Source organism: Phaethon aethereus (genome assembly GCF_964289735.1).
Source record: "Phaethon aethereus genome assembly, chromosome: 5".
Taxonomy (NCBI): domain Eukaryota; kingdom Metazoa; phylum Chordata; class Aves; order Phaethontiformes; family Phaethontidae; genus Phaethon; species Phaethon aethereus.
The window spans coordinates 12,543,618-12,561,973 of NC_138579.1; the positions used below are offsets into that span (position 1 = coordinate 12,543,618).

General features: G+C 38.1%; 1 protein-coding gene across 6 annotated transcripts in view; it reads right to left on the bottom strand.

Annotated features, from left to right (window-relative positions):
• The window catches only part of MARK3 (microtubule affinity regulating kinase 3), a gene marked incomplete at its 5' end in the record, with an annotated part of 62,116 nt that overhangs the window by 13,407 nt on the left and 30,353 nt on the right, over positions 1-18,356 (bottom strand). For 5 of the 6 annotated variants that reach the window (XM_082000314.1, XM_082000313.1, XM_082000312.1 and 2 more), the window contains 8 exons: positions 2,293-2,396; positions 7,757-7,974; positions 9,447-9,600; positions 10,363-10,475; positions 10,743-10,842; positions 11,543-11,662; positions 11,756-11,992; positions 12,937-12,993. In XM_082000314.1, coding sequence (XP_081856440.1) covers positions 2,293-2,396; positions 7,757-7,974; positions 9,447-9,600; positions 10,363-10,475; positions 10,743-10,842; positions 11,543-11,662; positions 11,756-11,992; positions 12,937-12,993 — 1,103 coding nt within the window. The remainder of the gene's footprint in view (positions 1-2,292; positions 2,397-7,756; positions 7,975-9,446; positions 9,601-10,362; positions 10,476-10,742; positions 10,843-11,542; positions 11,663-11,755; positions 11,993-12,936; positions 12,994-18,356) is intronic. The other variant, XM_082000315.1, reaches the window with a different exon arrangement.

The window sequence follows — 18,356 nt, forward strand, 5'->3', positions numbered from 1 at the left end:
TTCTACTTCAGATCTTGCTTCACAGAAGAAAAACTATCACAAGTTTCTAAAGTTACTTTCTGCCAAGTTGAGAGTACAATAATACTAGATACTACAGAAACACCTGAAGGCAGGTAGACTTCATTCTGAAGACAGTCCCATCAACAGCCATGTTTATTTAGCTATTAAATATTAAATTATTAAACTTAAAGGTCCCTGCATTTCATGTGATCAGTCAAGCCTTTGGCCAGTTACAGCAACAAAATATATTCAGACATAAATTCTGAATTCTGTGCCAAATCTTTTCTTGTTTTAACCCTCTATAAAGAGTAGTGAAAGTAGTAATCAAAAATATGCAATAAAAGCTATAAAGATTTCCCCTCCCCCCCCCAACAGTGAGAACATAAATGCTCAGGCATTTAAAATGATCCAAACAGGGCTAAAGTTTGCAGGATAAGCAAATGATGTTTGGATACCATATTGACAATAAAAGGTAAATTACATAAGGATAACCAATTATGGATATAAAGCAGAATTAATGTAGTTGCCAAATACTACTCAGTATTAACTTTGAGCTTAATGCCCATACATGACGAACCAGAAAGACAGCAGTTTGCTGATAAACTCAAAGTTGGGAAAAAATCCAAACAACAACATTAAAAGACAGCTCCTTAGGAATATGAAGTTAACACCTAAATTAAGGGGACATCTGTACATTCCTTGTAAGCAATATCTAGTAACTTTTTAAAATGTAATAAAGAAATTGTAGACAAGATACTGCAAAGATGTTAGTTTAAAGTATGACCAAAATTCTTTTGTACAGAAAGATCCATTTTTCAAGGAGAGTTTGGAAAGGGAAAAAAGCTATTAACATATCAAACCAAAGAAGGAATGGTGAGCTTTAATCTAAACAAACTTGGTAACATTAACAAGGACTAACCAATGAAGGCTGAGACAGACACACTAAGAGACAGTACCAAATAGCTGTGCTGTACTTCACAAGACAGCTGACTGCAGGCCCAGCTGGCCAGCTAGACTTTTGTCACTCTTCAAACTTATACTTGACTTTTTCCTTAATCACTTTCAGTTTGCAGAAAGCTAGGAAGAAGAGACGGGGTCAAAATAATGTTCTTTATCCCTAGGCTCCAGGGATCAAACAAGGGACAGACAGACTTTCCATGCAACATCACAACTTTGCCACTCTTCCTTATAAACTGCTGACAGGAAGGGCAAAAATTCTGTGCAAAAAATGGCACATCTTTCACCAACTTCAACAGGAGCTAGAAGTATTTTCTTCCTATCCTTTACAAAATACGGCAAAAATCAGGAAGGGGGCAGGGGGGGAAACTGGGCAGAGTAGGAGAGGGGTATACACTCCTCCAAGCTTAAGCATTTTTACTAAGTACTAGCTATCTGGGTGCTCTCCTGGCAACGGTCAACTACTTAATCATTACCAGTTTTTGAGACCAGTAAAATTCTGTGAAGAACAACTGGCTGGGATTTAAAACACCTCAGCCAGCCAGGAAATTTGGTGGTATTCTTCACAAATATTACTCTGTACCTAATGTCTACATTTGTTATTATATTTATTTTCTACAGCTCTCCTCAGGCTTTGGTACACAGAGGAGGATGGCACTAGATGTGGCTATCATGCTAACACATGAACTGGGTCCAATTCCATTGTATGCTCCAGTCAGGCTTTCATTCAGTAAAGTAAGAGGAAACCTGTTACCTTTCCGACTGTTTTCACTCAGAATATGGAGATATCAGTGCTTCCCTTCTCAAGATGAGTTCTATAAATACTGGGAAGCAATCAGACTACGAGGATATCAGTAAGAAACGTTGTTAGTCCAAGACAATGGCCTACCACTGTTTCATCTTTACTCAGAAAAAATGTACTGTCTCCCTGAGACTTTGTAGAAAAAACAGTATTCCCAACAAAGTACAGTTTAGATTGAAATGTAAAAAGAGAGAGGGACTTTGTAGTTTGACACTAAACAAGCCTCTTCTGCAAGCGTGTGTTGTTTGGCCACAGGAGCTAACAACTGATTTAAGGTGAAGGCTGCACAAATATGACACGTATTTAACCAGAAATTAGGATCTTCTTTTACATTCTACATATAAAGACTGTATGAATTAAGCATAGGAAAAAACAAACCCCAACATACTTACAGGTGCTCCATAACCAAAGATCTGTACTCACCTTTCATTAAGAATTACATTAGAATATTACTGATTTTTAAATAAGGCATTACAATTTTTTTGGAAGTGTGAAGACAAGGGACGTATACCATAGGAAGACGTTTCATGTACCTGTTCTCCTTGCCATTTTGTATCACTGAATGCCTATCAGCAGTGGTTCTTTCACTACAAACATATGTGTTGCGCCGTGTCATTGCTCCAGGGGTAGTATTATTCTACAATTAAAAAACATAGGCTTGTTATTCCCCACAAAAGGCTTTTCTAGGGTTAAGGCTACATATAATGAAGGCTGGTTTACTTCATGCTAGTTCTACGCAGTTATTAAACTTACTATAATTAAATAAGTTAATATACAAACAGCTTCCATTATTTTTATGAATAATGCAATCAGAAAAAAGATTTCTAACAAGTTGTTCTTGTATTTCATGTTGATGGCTCGAAATTAATATTGATTAAAGTTTTGAATTACCAATGTTCTGAACTACAAATTCTCAGGATGTATAGCATTCATCTACATCTGGATAGCCTAAGTCTTTACAGCCTATTTCTGAAACACTTTACCACTTGTAGATTGTAGAATTTTCCTTTAAGTTAAAATCATACCCTTAAACAAGATAGGAAAAGTAAAGGCTTAAGAAACAAATGTGGTAAAATTCAGCGGGAAGGTAAACATGGACTTTTATATATTAAAATACTATAAAACACTTGACAATTTTTAAAACAGGGAAGAATAAGTCAAATTAAAGAGACAAATTATAGAGAATTTTAACAAGGCATTTTTAAAAATATACATTTAAATACAAGCATAATACATTGAGGACAAAAGAACCAGGGGAACTTAAACTACAGACCTTACTTTAGAGGGGAGAAAAGAAATAGAATTACTTTGCCTCTGTCTTTACAGAGTAAGAGGGTGGAGATATGCCCAAGTTGGCGGTCAATTTTCCAGGAACGACTGAGAAGCTAGGTAATTCACAGATAACAGAATTACAAAAAAGTTAGATGCAATTACTGTAGGAAAAGCACGGTGGTCCAGAAAAACATGCACCCCCAGGTTGTTGAGGAAGTAAAAGCTGGCAAGCCTTGTATTTTTTTCTCCCCCCCCATGAACATAACACAGGAAACTGCATATGGTTGGAAAGTGAAAAAACCTTTAAAATTTTTCTTTAAAGAAGAGGATCATGGGGCAAAGCAGGAAGCAAAATAGGCTATTAACTTTAAAGACCATTGCTGGGTAAAGTCTTGGAGGAGGCTAGCTTAAGGGAATGACTGATCAGCACCTGGATAAGCACATGTTGAGTAAGGATGGCCACTAAGAATCAGGCAGGGGACTTCATGCTCAACTAACCTTTTGGAGTTCTTTGAAGAATTACTGCTATGATAGACAAGGGAAATTCAGTGGATTTTAAAAATAGCATTAAGAAAAGGTTCCACATAAATGGTCACAGTAGAGAATCATGGGAAGAAAAAAAAAAAGGAAAGGAAAAACTAGTTCAAACACAAAAGGAGAGTAGCCAAACCTTTTTTGTTTCTGAACCTGAAATAAAACTGTTACAGTGGAGTAGTCTTAATAACCAGCAAAAGCTCCTCCAGTGCTTTAAGGCAAAATATTGGCAGTCTCAGACAATAATGGCAAAATAAAGAAGTCTCAGGCAGTGCAATCCCTGAGCTGCAGGTTTAACACTGAAGCCATCTTGTCTGTTTAAAAGACTGCTGACCTGTTATACGTCTTTGTGAATGTACAAATAAAAATTAAAGTGCAAACTGTGCAACCTCCTGGTGTTGAAAAATACAAAGAATATCAAGAGTATTTTAGATTAGCAGAACTATTAATTAAATCATAAGACGTATGTAGTTGTCTCAAGGGTTCTCAAGTATTCTTCACTGGATATTCCTTAGAGACAGGCATGTGCCAAGCATCAGCAGAAGTCCTCCCAGTCCTTTCCTTCTACTTTATTCCTTACACATCCCTTGCCTTCAAATCTGTTTATTTAAAAAGACTCATTGATTCTTTTACTTTCCTCTGACACTTGTCATTGTGAAAACTCCCCTCTCTGTACTAAACTTGCTAGCAATGAAACTGCGCACCTAATGTGAAGTTTTGTTTACATGTTCTTGAGAGGTCACGTTGTGCAAGCCACTTTATGGAGCCCTTGCAAACCAATGGTATATTGAACTATTGCATATTGATATTTGCATACAATTTTGTTCTGTGTTCCTGAACATCGAGAGTAAAGCACCTAGAATATCCCACAGTGTTTTTCTGGTGGGAAATGGGCACAATAATGGGTGGCTTTCTTCTTTCCACCTGCCCCCTCAGAACATAAAATATTTGTTTCCCTTGAGAAGACACCACGTAACATTAAAATGTACTGTGATGTTGCACAGCTAGAAAGACAAGAGAGCAATCTCTGTGCTGGATCCAACTTTAAAAGACCATCCATCTTCAGGTTTGGGAGTGGACAAGTTTTGGTATTCATATCTGAAATCAGAGGACTTTAGAGTCCTCTGATGCACTTTTCCAGCTCTTTCTGGAATGCAAAGACAGAAGGATCAGTATGCGTTTTTTTCTGTTTTCTCAGATTTCAGAGCTCGTGAGAGGAGATTTCAGCATTTCAAGTTTTCAAAATTCAGTTTTAGCAGGAATACAATCTTGGTATTGGGGGCTTTACACTTTTTAGCATAGGACCTTTCACGATTCAAAGAAGTTCTTCAGCTATGTCTTTTTGGTTCAGCCAGTCCACAGATTATATTATTAATGTCTGGACATGACAAAACTGCACAGGCGCACAGCACAGGAAGCCTGAAATTGGCGTCAACAGCACCACTCTCCCTGACGGAATGACAGCACCTAGGGTCAGGGTTAGCTGCGCAAGTTCATCCTCATGGCATCGTCTGCCTTCTTTGCAGGAGGTGTTGACACTGCAAAAACACACGCTGAGACTTCTGAGCATACGCACAAGGTCCAATCACAGCACAAAGGATGAATTTGTGGTACAGAGTTGTCCTCTTTTCCTAGAGAGTCTTGTGCCCGCTGCTTAGGCAGGCTATTCTCACATTATGAGACACCAAGGCAAGGACTGATGAAGAACTTTCAAAGAATCAGCTTCTCACTTACAATAATGAACCAATCTATTTACTTAAGAGCTCTAGTATGTTTTTTGTTCCTAGATGGTTTTCCAAACATAGCATCTATTCTCCTCTTACAGTTTTCTTAAAGCTATACTAAGGGCTCTGGGGCAGCCTTATTATAAGCATTGAGGAAAAATCCAAAGCTGTGAGTAATAAACAAGGAGTTATTAGTTGTTGCTAACCATGCAACCATTGTAGCAGGTTTTCGTTATTAATCTGGTATTTGCCCAATGAACCTGAAGCTTTTTGATGTGCACTTGTTCAGCTTGCAGAACTAGTTAGTTTGCAAGAGTTTAAACACTGTCAACTTTAGAAGTACATCTTGGAGCCCCTTACTCCAACCCCAGACTTGGCTGCCTACTCTACAAGCACAACTCTTACCCTTAAATGCATGCTTGTAAGCTTTGTTATTTAATAAGAGCAGCCCACAAATGGCTAATTGACTCCAGCGAGGACCGGTTCTACTATTACTGCTGCATCTGTCAAAGTAATAATTGTTTTCAAACAGTATCTTTCTGTCTCTTCAGTGATTTTCTCATCATCATATTACTGATTTTAGGACTTAAGTGCTCAGTGAGAATACAAACTCTCTCCACCTCCAACTTTTTTCAGCTGCAGGACAATACAGTAACTCCAACATCTTTTTCTTCTTTCTAGATGCATGCCAATACTGTAAGAAATAAAACTTGCTAACCAGTTCCAAGAATTGTGTAAAAAGTCAGTGCTTCCCTTCATCCCCAACAGCCAGAAAGCAAAAGACTAATCTCTAGGGGGGGGTAGGGGAAGAATTTGCACAGTCTGACATGAAGAGCTATAAACAGAGACAATTTTAAATATTAATTAATGGAGTGACATAATAAATCTGATTCCATGTTCACCACCTTGTACCACTGCTTGGAAGAGATCAGTTGGATGCATTGCATGCTGAATCAGAAGAGAGAAGTATCCTATGGTTATGAGCTGAAATTTTATTTCAGCTACAGTAGTACAAAATTTGAAGTACGACTACTGGAATAAATCCTCAGGATTTGGGAGTTGTGTAGCATAGCAGATCAAAATACTAAAGATACTAAATGTAAAATATGTTGTAACTGTGATGCAAAGCTCTTGAACAAGGCACTACACAATACTGTGTGAAGTCCAATGTAGGACAAAACTGATTTGATTATCCTACTATTTTGAGACTTGGTAGCTAAGAACTCTCATGTAAGAAGAAACAAAGTCAGAATGGTTTCTGGACTAATCAAAAACCAAGAAGGGAAAGGACAGGTGACCACAAAAATCAGAGACTGGTTCCCCCAAAATCATGAGCTCTTGTTCACATTTATGAATAACAGCTGCTGCAGTAGGAGATGTGTCTTTCTAAGGAATCTCTTTAACTGAAATCCCCCAGCCAAGTCACTATCAGCCACTGAGCCAACTGACAATACAGAGCCAGTAAAGCAAAACAAATCTTGTTTTACTTTTCAGATTGTCAAAAAGCTGTGAGCTCAGGAAGTTCTGTTCTCATTTGTTGTAAGTAATGATGCTGAGTATGACTAAATGACAGCTTTCTGGGATAAGTTTAAAAAAAAAAATTACTCCACTGCAAGTTGAATATAGGACTGGGAAGATAGTTCTTCTGAGAAGGAAATTTTTCAATACAAAATCCCAAAGTTTTAGAAATTCAATGTTACAAGACTCAAGAGTTATTATATGAAAACAGATTTCCAACTTTGCCTCAGAGGGACACACCACAGAGTATACAAGTTAAAGCCAAATCAAACAAAGGATTTTCTTTCTTTTGGCACACTGCCTACTGCTTGACCCTGTAAATTCACTAGTTATGCACCTTTGTGTTTTTTTGTTGTTGTTGAGGTTTCGAGGCAGGTGTTGGAAGCCCAGAAGGACAAAGGCCAGGCACACTGCTTTTAAATACAGATTGGAATACACCTTTGAACCATTTTTAGAGCTCCATTTCTTTGATAATCTTAATATACATAACTATGACTTGGGATAGCCTGTTTGATAACAAAGGTGGCTCCTTATACACATGAAACTATAAAACAGGACAATAAAAATACAGATTTCATTCTTCTGTACAGAAGCCACAGAAGAGCAGTTAGTGGTATCAGAAATAACTTAATTCATATGAAATTTCAGGGGATAGCCTTTGGGTTCAGTTTCTTTTTTTAAAATTATATTTTTTAATACCCAAATTATGCCTGTTCACTAACAGCTACTAGTGCTAATTATTGATACCTACTAACTGCTTCAGGAATATTAAGAGGTAACTTGCGTAGCTGACTGATGCAGGAGAAAAAAAAGGCAAGGGTATGAGATATCCACAATTACTCTTGATGAATGACAAGTAATATAAGCACCACTGATAAATCACAGGTTTAACACTTTTTTACCCCTCAAAAATGTTTCATGGTTTTGATAAATATGTGTTTCTACTTACACTAGGAACAGCTGAACTTTTCTTACGTTCAGGAATATCAGCCTTATTGGGATTGCTGGCATTTCCAAGCATTGGACTAGCTGGTGCAATTCCTCTTCCTGCAACAGCACTACTGCTGGATTTTCTTGACTGAATTCCTTCCTCTTTGAGGTCACTGTCTGTAGTACTAGTCTGGCTTCTTTTGGGATATGCCACTACTGAGGGGATGGATGGTCCAGCTTAAGTAACAAACAAAAGAAACAGGAAAAGGATTTTTCTTCTCAGAAGTTCAGTAGCTATTTTTCACTACAATGGAAATGTATTCACACGTGAGAATCAAAATAATTAACACTGGCTATCAAAAATGCAAAAAGGTAATTATTTAAATTATCAAAATACGCATATTTCAGAAGATAGTAGGATATTGTGAAAAACAAAAACCTTTCCATGTGAAGATACTACTTGATTGCCATGGAAGAATTATGAATTTCCTGGAGGCTTATGGTGTTTTGAGTACTGACACTGGTTTGGCTTGCTAGGAAAAACCCTTTAGAGCCATCTTAAAGACAATTAACAAGCAACTGACTCATTCAAACCAGATGATCCTTCACTAGCCACAAAGCTGGCACACACTATTCAAGCCCATTTCTGATAAAACCAGGCTCTTGAGACATGCACCTGGTAACACAACCCTGGACCACCTGCACTAACGGCCAGCAGCCTGTGCTCCTGGAACAGCCCAAGAACACCACCAAAACTGCTCTGACACACCTGAGAATGAGGCAGCCCCTTCAACTAGTCCCAAGCTCCCTCCTGCTTTAATAGGTTCCTGCACACTGGGAAGAGCCTGTGGGGATGTCAGGATTGTGTTTAATGCCACCTCAATTACACCTTCTCAGAAGAGGATACATCAACTTTGTAGTTAGTGCATTAATAACAATTATTCCAAAAGTGTATGTATATAAACACACATATCAAAAAACATATAAAAAAGCATCACAAAACACAATAACCATCATCCCAGGAGACTCTCCACGGAAAGCAACCTCTGAATGCACTTGAGGTATTTAAAAAGTAGACCTAAACAGAGACTCCTTTTATGAGTTAGTGTCTGGCCAGGAAGATGTTTAAGATATTTAGAAAACCCTAAGCTACTATCTTGCACGCTCATTAAGCAGAAGAGTTCTCAGTTTGTCCGAGTCACTGATCTTTGGAAATTTAATTCATGCAGGACAATCAAGTGACACTACCCTCAGGAAACAGGAAACAAGAAATATTGGCAAACCGACATTTCTTCAAGTTTTAGACACAAGCTGACCTACTAGTGTCAAAAGAAAACAAAAGCTGAACAGACATACAAGAGCATGGGGGAGGAGTGCTGTGCTTTTCATGAAAAACGGGGGTTGCAACATTCTCTTCAATTTGTGTAACAAGACTTTCCCAGCACGGTCAGGAATGCACAGGACAACACAGGCAGAATAAGAGAATTAAGCTGGTGTATTCAGTGTTCCTCTAGAAGTTGTTTTTGAAGGCTTTATAACAAAACCAATTTAAAAAAAAAAAATCAGTTATTCAGTGAATTATTTAACCACCATGCTGTAAGCTACACTGTTGTCATCCTCCCTACCTTTGGGGGATGGAGACAAACTCAGAAACTGAACAGAACTGAAAGTCACTACATTCTGCAACACTGAAAATGAGAATTGCTCACCGTGATCACTGTACCGCCGCTGTTTCTGGCTAGAAGATATGCTTCTCTGAACTTTGTGATGAGGAGATTGTCCAGTGCTGTTATTAAGATCACTACTTGGCCTAACTTTGGCAAGTGAAAGATTGCTGCTGGAGCTTGAATCACTTGCATCCAACTACAATACAAATGAGAATATTAAAACAGGGAGTTCAGACAAAACAGATTAAACATACACCACATTATGGGAGCAGTAACAGGGAGGCAGAAGGAAGATGGCTTTTGAACATAGGAAATTGCTTAGAGGCACCAACTTCTCTTAGATTCTTGTGCAACTGTCTTGGGTGAAACTCAGTGGAATTTGCAGCTCAACGAAGGACAATCAGTTAAAGAAAATCCACCTCTACTTTCAGTACTCTCTCTTCAGTGTTCTCTAAGATTTTAACAGGAAGAGAGAAAACATTTAGTAGAAGCCACCACACCAACTTCTCCAGCAGAGGAACCAAAAGCAGCTTACTGATGCCGAGCCCACTCAGGATCATATGGAAAGGTAATCTACAAGGCAAGAACTTTTTCAGGTTGATCGGTCCTGCTCCTTGGCTGTCTTAAGATATTTACAGCTGGCACATTCCCACTTGAGCTCCTAGACTAGACAGAACAGTAACTGGCATACAAAGTCCTTCAGAGCAGTAACTGCTGAGCAAGCAGGGTAGTTTTGGGAAGCCTCAAGGCAAGAGTTTACTGACTCAGTTCAGGGTGAGAACAAACACAGCATCATTTGGACAGCTGACACGGATGATTAGAATAATGTGATTTTAAGTGTAATGGACTTTTATGCAGGAATACAATGCCTATAGTTACTGGCTTAATTTTTGCTTCTAACTTTGCTAAGGACGCTTTGATTTCTTTGTTTCTCTGCATTTGTAAGAATGGAACTTACCTCTGATGATTTCCTTCCTAGCAATAAGTATGTAGCTGTGATTTCATCATACTTCATTTTACTAAGGGATTCTTGAATTTCTTCTTGAGAATATCCCATTCCTACCATAATATCTAAAACCAAATACACACTCTGTAAGTAACAGAAACACTCCGATGTTTAGGCTGTCTGAGTGTTTAAGTTCAAGAGAAACAATGGAACATTTAAAGGATTAAACAAAACAATTAAATGCAAGAACATAAGCCTGGTGAAATATCAGTATTAAAAGTTTAGTTACTTTTTCCAAATGGCAAACAAATACAGAGTGGTGGAAGAAAAAAAAAAACGAAAACACACCCATATCATGCAAACAGTATCATATTCTGAAAATACTCGATTACCTATTCTTTTCTGGTCTGAGATGTCTAGTTCTGGTTCAACAAAAGGTTTAAGTTCATCCTCCTCATGCCCTGCATTGATCCACCTGTCCTTCATAATTTGCTATAAAAGAAAGGGTTTTGTTAGTACAATACACTTAACAGCAAAGAAAATGAGCTGTTGGAAGAACAACTCCCCCATCTACCCTACACTAAGGCATTTTCTCATTTTTGTTTTCCAGAACAGGTGCCAGCACCTACTCAGTTTTGTTTTGCTCCAGTGAGGAGCATCAACTATGCACATCAAGCCAAACTGCTTCTCAGTCAGCTGTATTCTAGCACACAGCTGAAAGCTAAAAGCCCGTAACAGACCAGGAACAGTGCGACAACTCTGACAAGTCTAGTATGTCCAGGCTCAACTATGGAAGTCAATGGAAGGCAGTACTGCTTTGGCCTTTCTCCTCCATGACAGTACAAAACGCAGGCAAAAGGCAATCACACCACAACCTAGCAATCAATACTTCCAGTTCACATTTGAAAGCGTCCTGGTGGATCATCTATTAATGCAGGAATTCACAAGGTAACCTTAAGGAAAAGTTATATGACACATGTGGTGCAGTCTCACATTCATTTTGAAAGCAACTATGGAGTCAGGTGTCTGGTAAAGCCAGCAAACAAAATCTTACAAGTCAACCCTCCCGGCCCCCCCAAACCCACTCCAAATAAACTATTCAGGAACAGTATGACAGTAATAAATTACAGCTCAAAAATACAGTTTTCAAAACAATGTCTAGCTTTCTGATGCACCTTATTTGTGCCATTACCTCTAGAGTGCCTCTTTTTGTTGGGTTTAGCACCAGGAAACGTTTGAGGAGGTTTTCACAGTCTGTGGACATGTAGAAAGGAATCCTGTATTTTCCCCTTAGCACTCTTTCTCTAAGTTCCTTTTTAACAGAAGAAGAACAGAGAGTAAGTTGTAAGCAGCAAATCACTTAAAACGTTAGATAAACATGCCAAACGTTCTACTAAAAACACACCTTTAAGTTCTGTCCATCGAAAGGAAGAGATCCACTCACAAGAGTATAAAGAATAACACCTAAACTCCAGACATCTACTTCAGGTCCATCATACTTCTTCCCTTGAAAGAGCTCTGGAGCAGCATATGGTGGGCTGCCACAAAAGGTGTCCAGTTTATTTCCAACTGTAAACTCATTGCTAAAACCAAAGTCAGCTATTTTAATGTTCATATCTGCATCTAGCAACAGATTTTCAGCCTGGAAGAGAAAGAATGATTTGTAAGATGAACTTAAAATATTTTATTTAGAATGCTATTGTCCATTTTTACACATTCTTAAAAGGCAAAAAGCTGAAATATCTGTTAACATTCCCTTCCTTGCAAGGTCTTTAGGTATGCTTTAGTCTGTAATTCACATAACCCCTATTTGAAAAATCTCTGTACAATGGCTTCAGACTATGGCAGCTGTTATCCTACCTGAAAACTGTGTTATTGCCACCTACCTGTTTTCTCCACAGAAATGCATCCTGAGCTATTGTAACTTACATTTTTGATCTATGAAGATGAAAACAAGATATAGTCTCATTATCCATACTTCATGTGGCATTCTTATAAAAGTTTGGTAATATACATAACCTTCAAACTTTTTTCAAGTGGGTTTTTTTTTTTGTTGGTGGTGGTTTGTTTTGTTTGTTGGGTTTTTTTGAAGTCACAAAGCTGTGATGTGTTGAACAAATTATGTGGCAACACTATTAATATAAAAGGCACAGTTTAAAGAAGGGATATACCATTTCATGCCAAGCTACAAAGACAAAATACCTCACTTTCATCATCACAACTGGTAACTCATTCTGTTCCAAGACCAAAACTTGTCATATCTCTATCAAACTACCTTTTTTTTTTTTTTAAAGATTTAAAGATCTCTCAGCTAACACTGACCAGCATCAGATTTGAATCTGACCACAGGGTGAGAGGCTACCTTTCAGAAGCCGTTAAATTTCTGTATTTAAAAGCCTTAGAAATCCTCTTCCTTTTATCTGAAATGGTTCTATATTATAGCAAGTATAGAAAAGTGTCTACAAACACATGCAAAAAAAAGTATACCAGAAAGCTTAATATCAACTACATTTTTATCAGCACAATAAAGATGACACCGACAGGTACAGAAGCTGACACACACTTCTCGCACTTTTTTCTACTCACCTTGAGATCTCTGTGAACAATATGCTTTTGATGGCAATACTGCACTGCAGATACTATCTGGGTAGAAAACAAGCCCAATTGTGTAAGTGACATCTCAAAGAAACAGGAGTTTTAAAAAGTTCAACATTTATTACTAAAGTTGACATGGACTTACGCACTCAGAGCTACATAACCAACTACTACAGTGACCAGTGTATTTGGGGGAAAGCTGCTAAATAACTTAGGTATTTGTTATTTGATCTATTTGGTTTCTACTATACTTGAAAGAGGATTTTGTTTTTCCTGTGTGGCTAATTATAGACCAGTAGAAGCAATGACTTTCAGAAAGGTTACTAAAGTATTTCCATTCCAATACTACATAGAGCTATAAAAGCTCTCCCTCTGGACTGAAGTTTTCCTGTCCCTCTCCAAAGGTGATTTTTCATGCCACAGCATAAAGAGAAGAGGGTAAGAAACGGGCTTAGCTGCTGGAGAAACTACTGGGCAACAGCTTGTTTGTCAAAACTTAGGCAGTGAGAAGCAACTATGCATCTGACAAAGGTCTGCTGTCTAAGTGCATATGGTTTGTTGTATTTTGTATACTGCACAAGAATAGCAAGCTCAACGGAAAAAACTCTCTGTCTCTCAAGTGTAACAGAGTAATTTCTTCCATCATAATTTCCAAATACCATTAAGTTTCTCCTGCTTTATTGAAGCTATTTACATGGTGCAATGTCCTAGGACATTGCTTTAGAGTCATAAGCATTGCTGCAGAACTCTACATGTATGGAAAAGCTAGATAAAGTCTTATTGTTACATGATCACAAATGTGGTCAAATACATATTTATTGTCAAGCATACATGGTCAGAATTGAGGCAGATGCTATAACTTCTTAAAATAAGTGGAACAGCACATAAAAGTAATTTACTGTAATAACTACACTTAAACAAATTTATTTCCATTCTTTGTTCAAGATTAAGAAGATTTCTAGCACAAAAAGATGAGGTATTATTACTGTTACAAAAAATAACTCTTATGGATCAGACCGCCCAGCTTAGCATAAGGATCCTCCTGTACTGGTAAGAATCAATGGTTCTGTCTCCCAGTATTTAGAGTAGGTGAAAGTAAGGTTCTTGCTAGGTCAAAGAACTGACCTACCAGTTAATTTTGCACTCAAAACAAGCACCAATGTTATGATCTTTGTGCCCCTGTATTACCAAATCACACAAGTGCAAAATAGCATCTCGGAAACCAAGCAGTGTATGAGAAGTATTGAAGTATTTCCATTTCCTACACTTTCATTCTGTTTCTGCTTGTTCCTTTATGTGCTGTCTCCCTCTTTCAGACTCCAAGTTCAGCTTTTTACAGTTACTGAAACTGCCCACGTGCTCCCATGCCATCACTGGTACCATCCATTTGGTTTTCCTTCCTTTCTTCTCTGCTACCATTACTTTAGTGCCAGTCACAAGCTCACTCTGCAGGTGGTTCCAAGGCTGACAGCATGACAAACACCTCAAGCTTTGTTTGGGGCCACAGAGTCACAGCACTATACCACTTGCTCCTAAAATGCTTTTACTCCAACTATGTAAGGGCGGAAGGTCTAGCAGATGATCAATCAGTAGTTTCCCTTGGAGATACTTTTGAACTACCCTGCATTGCAAGAGGATAGCACAGAGACTGCAGAAGTGAGTCCAACTAAATGGAAGGGAAATAATGCAATGTGTCTGACATTAATAATTGAAGAACAGCAGTTGTAACTGAATGAAAAATAGCACGAAGCGTGGCTGCACTGAATTGACTTCCTTGTCTTCCACCTTCCACCGCTGCTTCCATTGACAGCACTCTCACCCCCAATCTACTTGAGTGTGAGAAATTCGCTGATGCTTGGAACGTGGGGAGAAGAGAAGAAGAAACAGCAGACCTTTTTGCTAGAGGTAACAATTGGAGCATTGAAATACAATTCTTGGGAGGGATTTAAAAAATCTGTATAATCATAGGTCTTAAAGAACAAGTTAGAACAAGTTATCTCTATGCAGAGAAATCATTCTTCATTAAGGATTAAATGACAAAAGGATAGATAAATGAGCTTTCAAGGTCCCTTCCACACTGCCATGTGTATTTTGTTTCTTAACTGGAACATACAATTAAGATGGAAAATAAAAAAAAAAAAAAAAATCCACAAAATACAAGATTTGTCCTAAAATCTACCAGCATTAAAAATTCTAAACTGCTTCTGCAGGGAAACAGTGGGAAAACTGAAGGAGGCCAGATCTAATCAGCTGCAGTAAAAGAAGAGGGGGAATTAATACACATGGATTTTGGGAGACCCTCTGCCCTGAGTCCTAGCTTCCCATTTTTGCATTCATTCTTATGTAGATAGGCAGATTTTTCTATGGAAAAAGGATGGTAAGATCAAACCAAAACTGCCTGGAAGCCTGTAATAGGGAAAGAAAAAACTAGGTGGCATTAAGAATGCAAAATGTTCTAGAGTTGAATTTCTCACACATGGCTGCACAAAAAGAGCTTGAAATGGAGAACCACAGAGCATGGCGGTAGTTTTAGTGTTTGTACCCTCTCCTGCGTTCCTTGTCAAGCATGGCTGGAATAACGTGATCACTGTCTTTTACATTCTTTTTTCCTGCTAAAAACCTTAAGTATGCATAGCAAAATGGACCAAAAAAGTTTTTTTTTTTTAACAAGCAAAGAGGGGAGAATTACCAAATTCTGCTCTTTGCCTGCTAGAGAGGAAGTGCCTCCTCAGATAAAACACAAGCGTTTGATCCGGGAATCACATCTACTGAAAGAAGAAACATGATCTGAAAACAAGATATAATATAAGCTAGTGTAAGAAGTAAACTCAATACCATGGCACAACTGTTTCTTCAGTTTAAAGAGAGCCACCATCTGTTAAACCAGTTAGTGAATTTAAAAAAAAAAAACAAAATCCCTATTATGTCATAAGTCCCTATCTAACACAACAGCTGCACTGAATCAGATAAAAGGTCTACAGAGAGCATTCTCCCTCCAACAATGGCTAAAAGCTATACGAAGCTATTGTGGGACTACAGTAAGGTGAAATGAATAGTTTTATGACCTGTAAACCCAGCAAGACCTAGTTTCCTTTGACACTGTCCCACAGTCAGAGTCCTAGCGTCTAATAAATGCCAAGCTCTGATCAATGTTTCCTGACTTCTGTCCTGTGGGCATGCTCTTTTCTCTAGCAAGTGCAATATGCTCATGCTATAGTTTCTCTCCTCAGGTTATTACTAAGGTTGTCTCTTTTTTCCCAGGCACTCATGCTTTTGAAGCTCTCAGGAACCTCCTATCTTTGAGATCAAGGTCTTCTAAAATTGGTTATGCTCAGTAGCTGGGAAGTCAGCTGTTGAGGGAGGACAGAGCATAGCTGCCCATGCCAGGAGACAAGACTTGTAAGACAAAACCGAAAACATACTTCTGTGTGTTTCAGTGGATTTCAAGTGAGGCCATCCAGGTATCTTTGCAAACAGCATTTCGTCTACCGAAGTACAAAAAAAGAAGAATCAAGCTGAGAATGTGAAGTACATAAAATCAACTCTTGATGGGTCAAATACACAGCTCAGCAGGTAACTATCTTTTACATTCTTTCCCTTCACATTTGTTTTTGAAAAAAGAAGTTACATATGTCCTGTACTACCCACATTATCCCATAAAATTAAGCACTAAGTGTACCTGTAAAACATGTTTGACCTGTTTCCTCAAGTTTTCACTTAAAGGGGAGTCAAATTGTTTGAAAAAAATAGGTAACTGTTGAACAAACGTGCAATTTCAATGGAATCACTGCAAGATCTTTTTCTACACAGCTCCTGATAAAAGAAACCAAGGACAAAGAGCAGAGAACCATACCAGTAGAAGTTTTCAATATTCACATCTGAGGGAGAACAGCAAATCCTCTCAAGTTACTCTGAAGCTCTTCAAGTGACATTACAAAGAGCAAGGCAACAAACAGTCTGGGATTTAGAAGAGATGGCTGAAGTGCGAACGACTGCTCTACAACCCATCACATCTACTCCAACACAGCACAGAAACACATATCAGGAACCCTCAATCACAAAGGAAAGTTCTCTACCTGCCAGAATATGAAAGGGAAGGAAGCAGCTTTAAAAAACAAGACATTTAAGATTTTCTTAAAGAGGAAGAAAAAAATTTCCTTACTATCAAGTTGTATAACTCCAGTAATCACCAATCACTTCTGAGGATATGAAGTCTGCAGCTGCTTTTATTGGGTTGTTTTGTTTGTTTGGGTTTTGGTGTTGGTTTGTTGGGTTGTTTTTTTTTTTTTCCAAAAGATTAAACCTTGTGTATTTACTTTCTTTAAAGAGATGAGAGAAAACAAAGGACGAAGGATTTCACAGAAATGCTTTTGTTGCCTCCTTATGTTGGGTTAAACACATTTCTATTTTTCTCTACTTTCATTGCTACTTTTGTTCTTATTGTTTATATTGCTTTCACACAGTTCTCACTGTATGAGACAGAGGGAGCAAAACAGTTATGGCACAGTTTCCTAGTTCCCAAATTGTTCCTTTTGGTCACACTACCCACACTAGAGAAGTGGCATTTTGGGAAAGTCATTAATCAGTTTCCTGGGAGCCACATATATTGTATCAAATTTCTTATACCTTTGTATGGCTCTGCTTAAGAAGCAAAGCTATCAGAGCCTCCCCTTCCAACAGTGAAACTGACTGTCACATCATTGCCACAATTCACCAGCTGAAACCCCCTACATATCATTCAATAAAACACTCTTGTCCCTATTCATTATTTTAAAGTGTCATTAAGCAGGAGTGTAATTTTGATATTTATTAGTTTTCACAATATTATCTAGATTACCCAAATGACCAAAGGGATGGAAGTAGTGTAGGCATTTACAAATTTCTGCACAAGAGCACAAAACAAAGTATATCACACCAGTGATCTGCAATCAGTCAGATTCTGCACATGAAACTCTAGACGCTACAAGAGCAGAGATTTGAATTATGCAAGAATATTTGGTTATGTTCAATACTGCTTTACTGTAGAATGGAAATGCTTTTTACAGATCCAATGAAATTCCAACATCTTTTCAGGGCTAGTTTATCCATCATAAAGAAAGCTGAACTAACAAGCCTAGAAATTACTTTTCCGTGACTGTGTAGAACAACTATTAAACTGCATCTTTTCATGTAAGCGGATGGATGTGAATGGATGCCTGTTACATGCACTGCCTTGCGTTTTGAAATCGGCCTGTTTGTAGTCTGTTATATTTGAATAACTTCCAAAAGGTTACAGACCAGATGAACTAAGGATATATGAAATCAATCCAGAGGAAATTAATTTTGGAATGGAATACACTTCCAAATCAAGCAGTCACTGTGTTCTGGCACTCCTGGACACCCTGGCACACAGAACTAAGGAAACTAGCACC